The sequence below is a fragment of the Salvelinus sp. IW2-2015 genome, linkage group LG18 (assembly GCF_002910315.2).
Source record: "Salvelinus sp. IW2-2015 linkage group LG18, ASM291031v2, whole genome shotgun sequence".
Lineage (NCBI taxonomy): Eukaryota > Metazoa > Chordata > Actinopteri > Salmoniformes > Salmonidae > Salvelinus > Salvelinus sp. IW2-2015.
This window is the reverse complement of record NC_036858.1, coordinates 66,865,503-66,880,662: the sequence shown is the minus strand read 5'-3', so window position 1 is coordinate 66,880,662 and position 15,160 is coordinate 66,865,503. Positions and strand designations below refer to the sequence as shown.

General features: G+C 44.3%; 1 protein-coding gene across 1 annotated transcript in view; it reads left to right on the top strand.

Moving 5' to 3' along the window:
• LOC111978004 (heparan sulfate glucosamine 3-O-sulfotransferase 3B1) overlaps positions 1-6,940 on the top strand; it is a 46,808-nt gene extending 39,868 nt beyond the window's left edge. The window contains 8 exon segments of the mRNA XM_070448667.1: positions 6,343-6,354; positions 6,356-6,421; positions 6,423-6,469; positions 6,472-6,614; positions 6,616-6,835; positions 6,838-6,875; positions 6,877-6,899; positions 6,901-6,940. Coding sequence (XP_070304768.1) covers positions 6,343-6,354; positions 6,356-6,421; positions 6,423-6,469; positions 6,472-6,614; positions 6,616-6,835; positions 6,838-6,875; positions 6,877-6,899; positions 6,901-6,925 — 574 coding nt within the window. The 3' untranslated portion in view covers positions 6,926-6,940.
• Positions 6,941-15,160: the final 8,220 nt, after the last annotated feature.

Here is a 15,160-nt window from a genome sequence, read left to right as displayed (position 1 = left end):
AATTTATGTTTTTGTTCGAAATGTGCATATTTGAGTATAAATCAAATATTTACATTGCAGCTACCATCAAAAATATCACCAAAAGCAGCCAGATAATTACAGAGAGCGCAACGTGAAATACCTAAATACACATCATAAAATATTTATGAAAAATACATGGTGGTACAGCAAATGAAAAGATAAACATCTTGTGAATCCAGCCAATATTTCATTTTTTTTAAAGTGTTTTACAGCGAAAACCACAATATAGCATTACATTAGCTTACACAATAGCCAAACACCACAAACCGCATTTATTCACCGCATAGATAGCATTCGCAAAAACCAGCATAATATAAAAATTAATCACTAACCTTGACCAACTTCATCAGATGACAGTCTTATAACATCAGGTTATACAATACACTTATGTTTTGTTCGAAAATGTGCATATTTAGAGCTGCAAACTGTGGTTAATACATTGTGAATATGTAGCATTGATTCACCAGAATGTCCGGAGCTATTTTGGACACTCCACATAATCTGACAAAGAACTCATCATAACTTTACATAAAAATACTTGTTGTATGGCAATGAAAGATACACTGGTTCTTAATGCAACCGCCGTGTTAGATTTTAAAAATAACTTTACCATAACAAACAGCTTGCGTTATTGCGAGACAGCCGCCCGTGCGCGCGGCCCTGAAACAGAGCCTCATTTTTCACTTCCTGTCTGGAAGTTTGCTGCAAAATGAGTTCTGTTTTACTCACAGATATAATTCAAACAGTTTTAGAAACTTGAGAGTGTTTTCTATCCAATAGTAATAATAATATGAATATTGTATGATCTAGAATAGAGTACGAGGCCRTTTAAATTGRGCACGAYTTTTTCCAAAGTGAAAACAGCGCCCCCCTATTGACAAGAAGTTTAACAGCATCCCGGGTGTGTAAACACTCAGAGTGTGATTACACAGTGCAGGGCCTTTTATAATGCTGTGTAACTCTGCCCCTGCACAACAACACAGTCTGATACTCAGGCGACAATAGGCTAACAGGAACCCTTATCTCTGTCAGTGTATGCACCCTGACAGCCTGCCTGCATGGGTTATCTGATTTCAATTCAAAGGGATCCAATGGCATGGGAAACGTGTTTACATTGCCAATGCAAATGAAAAAAACAAAACAATGACAAAAACCAACAACAACCAGACATGAACAGTAAATAGGGGGAGGGGGGAAAAAATAAACAGATAATTATATCTGTTTCTAGGGAGTTTTTCCCAGCCACCGTGCTTCTACACCTGCATTGCTTGCTGTTTGGGGTTTTAGGCTGGGTTTCTGTACAGCACTTCGAGATATTAGCTGATGTACGAAGGGCTATATAAAATAAACTTGATTTGATTATGGGTTGTATTTCCATTGGTGTTTCTGACTCACTTGTTGACCTTTTCTTGTAGCAGAAAAATTTGCTGCTGTTACTGCACACTGCTGCACTTGATCGGGGTTCAAACAAGATAATATCATGCTTCTATTGTGCATTTATGCGTATGTGTCCTGCAGGATTGTATCAAGGCTGTGTGTCCTGCAGGGTTGTAATCAAGGCTGTGTGTCCTGCAGGGTCGTATCAAGGCTGTGTGTCCTGCAAGGTTGTATCAAGGCTGTGGGTCCTGCACGGTTGTATAAAGGCTGTATGTCCTGCAGGGTTGTAATCAAGGCTGTGTGTCCTGCAGGGTCATATCAAGGCTGTGTGTCCTGCAGGTTTGTATCAAGGCTGTGTGTCCTGCAGGGTCATATCAAGGCTGTGTGTCTGCCGGGTTTGTATAAAGGATGGTGTCCTGAGGGTTTGTATTCAAGGCTGTGTGTCCTGCAGGGTCGTATCAAGGCTGTGTGTCTGCATGGTCGTAATCAAGGCGTGTGGTCCTGCAGGGTATATCAAGGCTGTGGTGTCCTGCAGGGTTGTAATCAAGACCGCTGTGTGTCCTGAAGGATTGTATCAAGGCTGTGTGTCCTGCAGGGTTGTATAAAAGGGTGTGTCCTGCAGGGTTATATAATCAAGGCTGTGTGTCCTGCAGGGTTGTATCAAGGCTGTGGTGTCCTGCAGGGTTGTATCAAGGCTGTGGTGTCTGCAGGGTTGTATCAAGGCTGTGTGTCTGAGGTATCAAGGCTGTGTGTCCTGCAGGGTCATATATAAGCTAGTGTCCTGCAGGGTTGTATAAAGGCTGTGTGTCCTGCAGGGATGTATCAAGGCTGTGTGTCCTGCAGGTTGTAAAAGGCTTGTGAATCTGGCAGGGTTGTAATCAAGGCTGTGTGTCCTGCAGGGTTGTATAAAGGCTGTGTGTCCTGCAGGGTTGTATCAAGGCTGTGTGTCCTGCAGGGTCGTATCAAGGCTGTGTGTCCTGCAGGGTCGATCGGCTGTGTATAAAGATTTGTTCCTGCAGGGTTGTATCAAGGCTGTGTGGTCCTGCAGGGTTGTATAAGGCTGTTGGTCCTGCAGGGTTGTATAAAGGCTGTTGTCCTGCAGAGTTGTAAATCAAGGCTGTGTGTCCTGCAGGGTCATATCAAGGCTCTGTGTCCTGCATGGTTGTATCAAGGCTGTGTGTCCTGCAGGTTGTATAAAGCCTTTGTGTCCTGTAGGGTTGTATAAAGGCTGTATGTCCTGCAGAGTTGTAACAAGCTTGTAAGAGAATCAAGTGTGTGTCCTGCAGGGTTGTAATAAAAGGCTGTGTGTGGTTGTATAAGAGGTTAGGGTTGTATAAAGGCGTGTAGTGTCTGCAGAGTTTAATCAAGTGGTGTCCTGCAGGGTCATATCAAGGCTGTGTTCCTGCAAGGTTGTATCAAGGCTGTGTGGTCCTGCAGGGTTGTATAAAGGCTGTATGTCCTGCAGGGTTGTAATCAAGGCTTTGGTGCATAATAAGGTTGTAATCAAGGCTGTGTGTCCTGCAGGGTATATCAAGGCTGTATGATCAGAGTTAAGTACATAAATGTGTGTCTGCAGGGTCATATCAAGGCTGTGTGTCCTGCAAGGTTGTATCAAGGCTGTGTGTCCGGCAGGGTTGTATAAAGCTGGTATGTCCTGCAGGGTTGTAATCAAGGCTTTGTGTCCTGCAGGGTTGTAACAAAGGCTGTGTGTCCTGCAGGGTCATATCAAGGTGTGTGTCCTGCAAGGTTGTATCAAGGCTGTGTGTCCTGCAGGTTGTATAAAGGCTGTATCCTGTAGGGTGTAATAAGGCTTTGTGCTGCAGGGTTGTAAACAAGGCTGTGTGTCCTGCAGGGTCATATCAAGGCTTAGGTTTGTATCAAGGTGTGTGTCCTGCAGGGTCATATCAAGGCTGTGTGTCCTGCAGGTCATATCAAGGCTATGTGTCCTGCAGGGTTGTAATCAAAGGCTGTGTGCCTGCAAGGCGTGTGTCTCAAGGCGTTGATCGTCTGCAGGTTGTATCAAGCTGGTGTGCCTGCAGGGTTGTATAAAGGCTGTGTGTCCTGCAGGGTTAAAGGCTATTTGAGGTTTAATCAAGGCTTGTGTGTCCTGCAGGGTTGTAAACAAGGCTGTGTGTCCTGCAGGGATAATTTGTGTCCTATTTAAAAGGCTGTGTGTCCTGCAGGGTCATATCAAGGGCTGTGTTAATGTGTGTGTCCTGCAGGTTGTATAGGTTTCCTGAAGGGTTGTAATCAAGGCTTGTGTCTGCAGGGTTGATAAATGAAAAAAGGCTGTGTGTCCTGCAGGGTTGTATCAAGGCTGTGTGTCCTGCAGGGTCGTATCAAAGGCGTGTGTGTCCTGCAGGGTAATAATCAGGCTATGTGTCCTGCAGGGTTATCAAGGCTGTAGATGTCCTGCAAGGTGATAAAAGGCTGTGTGTCCTCTAGGTTGTATAAAAGGCTGTATTCCTGCAGAGTTTATCAAGGTGTGTGCCTGCAGGGTCATATCAAGGCTGTGTGTCCTGCAAGGTTGTATCAAGGCTGTGTGTCCTGCAGGGTTTTATAAAAGCTTTGTTGTCCTGTAGGGTTGTATAAGAGGCTGTATGTCCTGCAGAGTTGTATATCAGAGCTGTGTGTCCTGCAGGGTCATATCAAGGCTGTGTGTCCTGCAAGGTTGTAATCAAGGCTGTTTGTCCTGCAGGGTTTATAAAGGCCGTGTGCCTGCAGGGTTGTATAAAGGCTGTATGTATGCAGAGTTGTAAATCAAGGCTGTGTGTCCTGCAGGGTCATATCAAGGCTGTGTGTCCTGCAAGGTTGTATCAAGGCTGTTGTGTCTGCAGGGTGTATAAAGGCTGTATGTCCTGCAGGGTTGTAAAAGGGCTTTGTGCCTAGAAGGTTGTAATACAAGGCTGTGTGTCTAGGCAAGGTCATATAAGGCTGTATGTCCTGCAGGTTGTAATCAAGGCTGTGTGTCCTGCAGGGTCATATCAAGGCTGTGTGTCCTGCAAGGTTGTATCAAGGCTGTGTGTCCGGCAGGGTTGTATAAAGGCTGTATGTCCTGCAGGGTTGTAATCAAGGCTTTGTGTCCTGCAGGGTTGTAAACAAGGCTGTGTGTCCTGCAGGGTCATATCAAGGCTGTGTGTCATGCAAGGTTGTATCAAGGCTGTGTGTCCTGCAGGGTTGTATAAAGGCTGTATGTCCTGCAGGTTGTAATCAAGGCTTTGTGTCCTTGCAGGGTTGTAAACAAGGCTGTGTGTACTGCAGGGTCATATCAGGCTGTGTGTCCTGCAAGGTTTGTATCAAGGTGTGTGTCCTGCAGGGTCATATCAAGGCTGGTGTTCCTGCAGGGTCATATCAAGGCTATGTGTCCTGCAGGGTTGTAATCAAGGCTGTGTCCTGCAGGGTTGTATAAAGGCTGTGTGTCCTGCAGGGTTGTAATCAAGGCTGTGTGTCCTGCAGGGTTGTATAAAGGCTGTGTGTCCTGCAGGGTTGTATCAAGGCTGTGTGTCCTGCAGGGTTGTATAAAGGCTGTGTGTCCTGCAGGGTTGTAATCAAGGCTTTCTGTCCTGCAGGGTTGTATCAAGGCTGTGTGTCCTGCAGGGTTTGTAATAAGCTGTTACTGCGGTCAATTGGCTGTGTGTCCTGCAGGGTTGTATCAGCGGCTGTGTGTCCTGCAGGGTTGTATAAAGGCTGTATGTCCTGCAGGGTTGAATCAAGGCTGTGTGTCCTGCAGGGTTGTAATCAAGGCTGTGTGTCCTGCAGGGTTGTATAAAGGCTGTATGTCCTGCAGGGTTGTATCAAGGCTGTGTGTCCTGCAGGGTTGTATCAAGGCTGTGTATGTGTGTGTGTGTGTGTTTGTGTATGTGTGTGGTTTTGTGTTAATGAGCATGTATAAGCATGTGTATTAGTTCCTGTAATCTCCGGTTTATAGCAGGATCACCTCACCTCCAGCTAGCGGGTATCAGAAACACATGTGATCACATGTAGAAATCAGAGACATACAGGGTTTTCTGCAGAGGCTCCAGGGTTCTCCACCAGTGAGGAAAATGGGTCCGTATCCCGGTGTCCATCATAGCCCCTCTTATCGCCTCACCATAATCCACTCTCTATGATTGGCTACCATTTCTGAAACATGAATCCGCAGTGGAGAGCACATTCACTTTTCATGTCAATGTGTGGTTTCTTATAGGTTTTACTTCATAGGTTTTACATGTCTATTCACTCCCCTATAACAGCCACCCTGGCTGGCCCGGGCCTGTTAGAAACATTGGCTGGTCTGAAACAAGTCAAATCTCCTTCAGACAGCTCCAGGGCTTGTTGTTGAAGCAGCACTCCACTAATGGGCATGCCACAGAGGGCTCTAGCTGAGTCAGTGAAAGGCAGATTAAGCTTTGCTGCCTAAGTGGTTAATGGTTTGAAGAGGCAGGGTGGATTTCGACCTAGCCAGCCTCAGTGGACCATTAGGGTAGTTGCACAGCCAGACAGATAGACAGACAGAGGGATGAGACCGGGCACTTCTCTGTTTGCTATTGCTCAGGTAAGAAGTGGCCTTCTCTGACTGACTGGCTCATTGGTTGTAGAACACTGGTCTCCATCTGGTTGATGATATATGCAAGATTATCCTCTCTCTCTCTCCTCTCTCCTCTCTCTCTCTCTCTTCTCTCTCTCTCTCTCTCTCGTCTCTCTCTCTCTCTCTCTCTCTCTCTCTCTCTCTCTCTCTCTCGTCTCTCTCTCTCTCTCTCTCTCTCTCTCTCTCTCTCTCTCTCTCTCTCTCTCTCTCTCTCTCTCTCTCTCTCTCTCTCTCTCTCTCTCTCTTCTCTCTCTTCTCTCTCTCTCTTCTTCTCTCTCTCTCTCTCACTCTCACTCTGATTGGTTTAAAATGTAATATTTCATAGTTGTAATAGTCATGAGTCATAGATTTTTTTTTACCCTCTCTCTTCTCTTCAGGGAGCTGATGCCACCTGGAGGGCCAGATCACCATGGAGAAGACCCCCAGCTACTTTGTGACCAGAGAGGCCCCAGCCCGTCTCCGTTATGTCCCGGGACACCAAGCTGATCGTGGTTGTGGGGGACCCATAACCAGGGCCATCTCTGACTACACACAGACGCTGTCCAAGAACCCAGACATTCCCACCTTCGAGAGCCTGACCTTCAAAAACAGGACAACGGGGCTCATTGACACATCCTGGAGCGCCATCCAGATCGGTATCTATGCCAAGCAACCTGGACAACTGGCTGCAGTACTTCCCCATGGACCAGATTCTGTTCGTGAGTGGGGAGCGTCTGATCAGCGACCCGGCCGGAGAGCTGGGCCGGGTGCAGGACTTCCTGGGACTCAAGAGGATCATCACAGACAAACACTTCTACTTCAACCAGACCAAGGGCTTCCCTGCCTCAAGAAGGCTGAGGGCAGCAGGCAAGCCCCACTGCCTGGGCAAAACCAAGGGCGGACCCACCCCAACATCCACCCAGAGGTGGTGGCAGAGGCTACGGGACTTCTACAGGCTTCAACATGAAGTTCTACAGATGACGGACATAACTTTGGTTGGGATTGATGGATGTGAATTTGGGAGAACACATTGTTTATTTCTTTCTCTCGTAATTCAATGAATGGCAAATAAGACATGGGAGATGTTGCTATATATATATATATACAAATATATATATATATATATATATATGTATGTATATATGTATATGAATATATATGTACATGTGTGTGTGTAAATGTACAGAAATCTATTTTATAATAATTTATTTTTTATTTCTAAGCAATTAATTCACTAAGCTGCCTAACCATATATGTACATGCATAATATCTGGCCCACACTTTGATTATAATTTTTAACATTACCTTTTATGTTTTTTTCTTTACTCCTCACTTAATGGTCTCATGTCAACAGTATATTTAAGTAAGAATAGAGGATATTGATTAAGGCCCCGTTTTTATGGGTATAGAGTGTTGACTGAACAGTAATACATACTCCATTCATGTGCATTCTGATTTAAAACATTCATAATCAATAGCCATCATCAAACCCTTCCTCAATAGCCATATCAAACCTTCCTCAATAGCCATCATCAGACCCTTCATCAATAGCCATCATCAACCCTTCCTCAATAGCCATCATAAACCTTCCTCATAGCCATCATAGACCCTTCATCAATAGCCATCTCAATTCCTCAATAGCCATCATACAACCTTCCTCAATAGCCATCAACCAATTTCCTCAATAGTCATCATCAAACCCTTCCTCAATAGCCTTCATCAAACCCTTCCTCAATAGCCATCATCAAACCCTTCCTCATAGCCATCATCAAACCCTTCTCCAATAGCCATCATCAAACCCTTCCTCATAGCCTTCATCAAACCCTTCCTCAATAGCCATCATAAACCCTTCCTCAATAGCATCATCAAACCCTTCCTCAATAGTCATCATCAAACCCTTCCTCAATAGCCTTCATCAAACCCTTCCTAAAAGCCATCATCAAAACCCTTTCCTCAATAGCCTTACATAAAACCCTTCCTCAATAAACCATATCAGAACCCTTCCTCAATACATCTCAAATCATCAGATCCTTCCTCAAATAGCCATCATCAGACGTCCTCAATAGCCATATCAGACCCTTCCTCAAATAGCAATCATCAGGCCACTTTCTCATAGCTACTCATCAGTGACTTCTCAAAAGCCATCATCAGACCTTCCTCAAAGCCATCATCAGACCCTCCCCCCACATTACTCCTTATCTACTCTTATCGGTTTCTGTTCCATCCATTCAAACACTGTGTTTCATTGAAATTAGGTCATTTCAGTTATTACCGGTTACCCCCATCCACAACCCATTATCCTACCATCCCAATGGCTTAACCAGCGGATCTCCTGCCCTGACATTGGCCTAACCAGCTAATCTCATGTCCCTTTCACTTAATAACAGGTGGATCAATAGGCCTAACTGCTGCTCATTGTGTCAGCCATGCTTAAAGTGTGGCCTTCCTCTTCTAGTGCTCCTATAGGCTGTTCTAATGAATGGCCCATCCACGAAAGATCTAAATCCTATTTCTGACCGCATCACATTGATATGGCTCCATGTTGACATGATGCTAATGGAATAACGTTAATGAGGCCAATTGATTCAGGTCTCCTCTCCGCTATACTCTTGCTCCCATTACAAGACACTGTTGGCTCAGAGCCAGGGTTCAAAGGTCATAAACAATCAAATTTGTTCTGAGGGACATTTGATTTGTTGAAGAGACTGAGAGGGGAGGACACACTGGATCAGGGGAGGACTGTAGTATAGTCCTTGGATGCATCCCAAATGGCACACTACCCTATATAGTGCACTAATTTAGACCAGAGCCTTGTGACTCCTGGTCAAAAGTAGTGAAATATAAAGGGAATAGGGTGCCATTTGGGACACCCATTGTCTTCATGGTGCAGTGAGAATGCTTGGCATGAGTTGAGGTAGGATGTCTGATACAGATGATATGAAAACTTTCTTCATATGAGAAACAGTCTATTTATGCTGGCCCACACTCTCGCAGGTAGGGGCTACTTCAAAGCCATCCTATCCTCTTTGGATTGTAAGAGTGCTGAATATGCACCCTAGTCCCTACAGTGTGACCAGGGCCCATAGGGAATAGGAGACCATTTGGGTGGTAAGCCTAAAACGTCTGAGTGTGGAGGGACCAAGAGTGAATATGCACATCCTTTCCCCTACATACTACACATCAAATTCCCTCCAATCAAATGCAAAGTTGAAAGTGTCTGTCACTGACTATTGGCCGTTGAGAAGTATATAAAAAAAGAAGTGACATTATGGTACTTTTTTCAAGTTTTAAGAAAATGTTGCGCCTCTAAACCACCCAGTCTAATTCAAATACCCAACCTCCATCTCAATTCAACAGTGTGGAACCAGTTATGAAGGTTGATTTTTATCTCAAACCAGTGGATGGTATTAGTGGAGATGAGGGCTTGTCCCAGCATTTTACTGGTCCCTTATTCACATAGTGGCTTTTACCACCAAGGAATTTACACCTGTTTTCAATGATCATGCCTATATGGACAACGCCTCAACCTGCCCTTCTCTCCTTATAGTGCAATGTTTGTTGAAAGCATTTAAAATGGCCTTTGTATAGAGCAGGAAATTCTGAATCTGAGTAATGTCAATCTTTCTCCCTGTAACGGTTGGAGTAAAGGAGACTGGGGCAGTTGCCCTCTGTTACATTTACAGTCCCTCTAATGCATTGGAATTATGGTGTTATTCATGTTACTAAGAGAGTAGAGTTGCATCCCAAATGGCACTCTATTCCTTATTTAGTGCACTACTTTTGACCAAGGCCTACAGGGCTCTGGTCAAAAGTAGTGCACTTTATAGGAAATAGGATCGGTCCGAAATGAAACGCTATCTCAAAAGCTTGCACTCATGGTCACGACCCATGCTGCCTCATCCGTTCTGGTTGAGTTTTATTCAACCCTTTTACAGATCTACAAAATATAATGCTAGTGTTGTTTGTCTTTCCCACCCCGTCTGCATATAAAATGGTTAATATTTAGAGGTTTAGCAGATTCTGTATGTTTAAAAATGAAAAAGAACATGTACATCAAGTATTTTGTGGTATCATGTACATCAAAGGAATTTTACACAGTGAAAGAGCAAAATGGAAGAAATGTTTTAAATAATGAAATGCTAAACATTCATACTATTTCTTTGTATGAAGAAATAAAGTATATATTTTACCAAAACTTTGTCTAACTTTATAAGATCGTCTTTTGAATGTAAATGTGAAAATATGAAAAGAATATGAAATTGTCAATGTCAGAACATGAAATGTAGAATATGGAATCTTTGCACATCAAAAGAACATAATAAAGTAATGATCTGTCGTTCTCTCCACATGAAATGCACAAAGTGCTAGTTTAGCTGTCTAGCAATTCCAATAAGTAAGCTAGTAAATTGTTGTTTACACATTTAGTTACTCTCAGACAGTAAATAGTTGTTCTTTTTGCACTCAGACAGTAAATAGTTGTTCCTAGTGCTCTCAGACAGTAAATAGTTGTTCATAGTGCTCTCAGACAGTAACTAGTTGTAATAGTGCTTCTCAGACAGTAAATAGTTTTTCATAGTGCTTCAGACAGTAAATAGTTGTTATAGTGCACTCAGACAGTAAACAGTTGTTCATAGTGACTCAGACAGTAAATAGTTGTTCATAGTGCTCTCAGACAGTAACTAGTTGTTCATAGTGCCTCAGACAGTAAATAGTTGTTCATAGTGTCTCAGACAGTAACTAGTTGTTCATAGTGCTCTCAGACAGTAAATATTGTTCATAGTGATCTCAGACAGTAACTAGTTGTTCATCAGTGCTCTCAGACAGTAAATATTGTTATAGTGCTCTCAGACAGTAAAGCTAGTTTGTTCATTAGTGGCTCTCAGACAGTAAAATAGTACTGTTCATAGTGCACTCAGACAGCAGTAAATAGTTTGTTCATAGTGGTCTCCAGACAGTAACTAGTTGTTCATAGTGCTCTCAGACAGTAAATAGTTGTTCATAGTGCTCTCAGACAGTAAATAGGTTGTTCATAGTGCACCCAGACAGTAACTAGTTGTTCCTAGTGCACTCAGAGAGTAAATAGTTGTTCATAGTGGTCTCAGACAGTAACTAGTTGTTCAATAGTGCTCTCAGACAGTAATAGTTTGTTCTAGTGCACTCAGACAGTAAATAGTTGTTTCATAGTGCTCTCAGAACAGTAAATAGTTGTTCATAGTGCACTCAGACAGTAATAGTTGTTCATAGCAGTGCACTAGACAGTAATAGTTCTTCATAGTGCTCTCAAGACAGTAAATAGTTGTTCATGTGCACTCAGACAGTAACTAGTTGTTCAATGAGTGATCTCAACAGATAGTAAATATTGTTCATACGTCTCAGACAGTAAATAGTTGTTCATAGTGCCTCTAGACAGTAAATAGTTGTTCATAGTGCTCTCAGACAGTAAATAGTTGTTCATAGTGCACTCAGACAGTAATTAGTTGTTCATAGTGCACCAGACAGTAATAGTTGTTCATAGTGCACTCAGACTAGAAATAGTTGTTCCTAGTCACTCAGACAGTAAATAGTTGTTTCCTAGTACACTCAGACGTAAATAGTTGTTCATAGTGACCCAGACAGTAAATGTGTTCCTAGTACACTCAGACGTAAATGTTGTTCATAGTGCTTCAGACAGTAACTAGTTGTTCATAGTGCTCTCAGACAGTAAATAGTTTTCTAGTACACTCAGACATTGCACAATTTGACCTATGTACATTTTCCTGTTGTGTACCTTTCCTCAAAAATGGAGTTACTGTCAGAGTATCTCATTATTGTCAGAGGAGCTCTAGTGCAGACTGAGGCCATGTTGTGTCATCCACCACGGTTGGGAGGTGTCAGACTGAGGCCACGGATGTTGTGTATCCACCACGGTTGGGAGGTGCAGACTGAGGTCATGTTTGTGTCATCCACCACGGGTTGGGAGGTGCAGACTGAGGCCATGTTGTGTCATCCACCACGGTTGGGAGGTGCAGACTGAGGTCATTTTGTGTCACTCACCACGGTTGGGAGGTGCAGACTGAGGCCATGTTGTGTCATCCACCACGGGTTGGGAGGTGCAGGCTGAGGCCATGTTGTGTCATCCACACGGTTTGGGAGGTGCAGACTGAGGATGTTGTGTCATCCACCACGGTTGGGAGTGCAGACTGAGGCCATTTGTGTCATCCACCACGGGTTGGGAGGTGCAGACTGAGGTCCATTTGTGTCATCCACCACGGTTGGGAGTGCAGACTGAGGCATGTTGTGTCATCCACCACGGGTTGGGAGGTGACGACTGAGGCCATTTTGTGTCATCACACACGGGTTGGGAGGTGCAGACTGAGGTCATTTTGTGTCATCCACCACGGTTGGGAGGTGCAGACTGAGGCCATGTGTCATCCACCGGTTGGGAGGTGCAGACTGGAGGCCTTTTGTGTCATCCACCACGGGTTGGGAGGTGCAGACTGAGGCCATGTTTGTGTCATCCACACGGGTTGGGAGGTGCAGACTGAGGCCATTTTGTGTCATCCACCACGGGTTGGGAGGTGCAGACTGAGGCCATTTGTGTCATCCACCACGGTTGGGAGGTGCAGACTGAGGTCATGTTGTGTCATCCCCACGGTTGGGAGGTGCAGACTGAGGTCATGTTGTGTCATCCACACGGTTGGGAGGTGCAGACTGAGGCTCATGTTGTGTCATCCACACGGTTGGGAGGTGCAGACTGAGGCCATGTTGTGTCATCCACCACGGTTGGGAGGTGCCAGACTGAGGTCATGTTGTGTCATCACCACGGTTGGGAGAGTGCAGACTGAGGTCAATGTTTGTCATCCACCACGGTTGGGAGGTGCAGACTGAGGCATGTTGTGTCATCCACCACGGTTGGGAGGTGCAGACTGAGGTCATGTTGTGTCATCCACACGTTGGGAGGTGCAGACTGAGGCCATGTTTGTGTCATCCACCACGGTTGGGAGGTGCAGACTGAGGCCATTTTGTGTCATCCACCACGGTGGGAGGCGTGTGCGCATGCGTGCGTGTTTGGGGTGTGCTCATTTGTGTCTGTGTGTTCTTTTATGTGTGTGGTAGTGGAATACGGACGTTTGTAGTTGTGGGGTACCCAGAGCAGCGTGGGAGGTTTGGGCTTAGTGGTGGTCTGATGCCCCCCTCGCACATACCCTGGTAACCCCTGTTTGAAAGAGACACACTGTTTCCTAGTACTTAGTGTGGGCTAATAAGATACACCTCTGGCTGTTTTTAGGGGCTGTTTTTGTGTGTGTGTTGTGTGTGTGTGTGTGGTGTGGTGTGTGTGTGTGTGTGTGTGTGTGTGTGTGTGTGTGTGGTGTGTGTTGTGTTGTGTGTGTGTGTGTGTGTGTGTGTGTTGTGTGTGTGTTGTGGGTGTGTGTGGTGTGTGTGTGTGTGTGACTGGAAACTCCATGTCTTAACAGGGCCCCATTCACCATGTCAGAGGTGCCATGTTTACCTCGCTGTGTTCTGACGGGGATGCTGACATGCTGGAACTAGGTTCCAAACCAGGGGCGTTCTATACGCTCCATAACACTTCCACATGAAATATGTCAAACAAACATGCAAAATAGTAAACAGAAAAATAACATGCATTAGTACTGTACACACGACATACACATTTCTTTTTGTTTCATAGTATAGTTTTAATTTTTTTATTTTTAGTTTAGTCACATGATTTCTCAATTTTCCGTATGTTTGCCAATCGGTTGTGCTGCCAGACTTATTTGCCATACCTTTTGCCTCATCCCTCTCAACCATACCATTTTTCAATTCCTCATCAGTCTAGTGGGATTTAACAGTTTTTACAGCTGTTTTCTTAATGGGTGCATGCTTTTTAGTAACTGCAATAAGCAATTTCATAAATATGTCAAGTAAAGCGTTTGGTTGCTCCTCATCACACACCACAGACCAGCAAATATTATTGACATAATAATCACTACAAAACGTATTGTTTGATCTCTTCTAAACTTTTGACCCAGCCTTCCAAGCTTTCCAAGATATGGCTACTACATTGTGATCACTACATTCAATGGATTTGGATACTGCTTTAAAGCACATTTCTACAGCATTAGTAAAGATGTAAACAATTCATGTTGATGATTTCATTCCTGTGCTGTTTGTAACTACCCGGGTAGGTTGACTGATAACCTGAACCAGGTTGCAGGAACTAGTTACAGTTTTAAGCTTTCTCTTGAGTGGGAAGGTTGATGAAAGCAATTCAATATTTCAATCATCCAGAAAATACACTTCTCTGTTGATATCACATACAATATCAAGCATTTCACACATGTTATCCAGATACTGACTGTTAGCACTTGGTGGTCTATAGCAGCTTCCCACAGGAATGGGCTTTAGATGAGGCAGATGAACCTGTAGCCATATTACTTCAACAATTTTTAACATGAGATCCTCTCTAAGCTTTACAGGAATGTGGTTCTGAATATAAACAGCAACACCGCCCCCATTGGCAGTTCTGTATTTCCTGTAGATCTTATACGGGGTGGCTGGAGTGGAGCCGATATGGCTTTGTCTGTCTGTTGGCATGCACCCAGTTTCCTCCAGCTGAATCACAGACACCTGTATTATTAAACGACTGGTTAATAACCTGATAAACGTGTTGCTCACAGGTGACAGAAAGACAGACAGAGAGAGGAAGAATATGGGCCAGGCACTGGGCCTTGGAAATGGGTTTGGGTGCATCCAACATGGTACCTTGTTCCCTATAGAGTCCCTATATATAGTATATATATATATATATATAGTATATATATAGAGTCCCATGTGGACTCTGGACAAATTAGTGGAATATATGGGGAATATGGTGCAATTTCAGAGTTGGCCTGGGACTGTCAGATGTCATCAGAATACGTTGCCGGGTTATCATCGTCATCATAGAGGAAACAGTTTGACTGGTCTAATCAATGTTGGAGCTGGAGCAGAGGAAAGGCAGTGTGGGTAGTTGCAGTGTTCCCAGGGCGGCTGATGGCTATGGTGGGTTAGGCTAATAGGCTGCTGCTGTTGTTGTGAGGTTTGGAGGTTTAGATCATGAGAGCCCAGCTAGACACTTGTCAGCCCTATAGACACACAAAGCCAAACCCCCATCCTCTTTCTCCCTCTCTTTCTTTGCTGTCAATTTTGCCCTTTTTTCTCATTCCCCTCTCAATCCTCCTCCTCCCCTTTCCC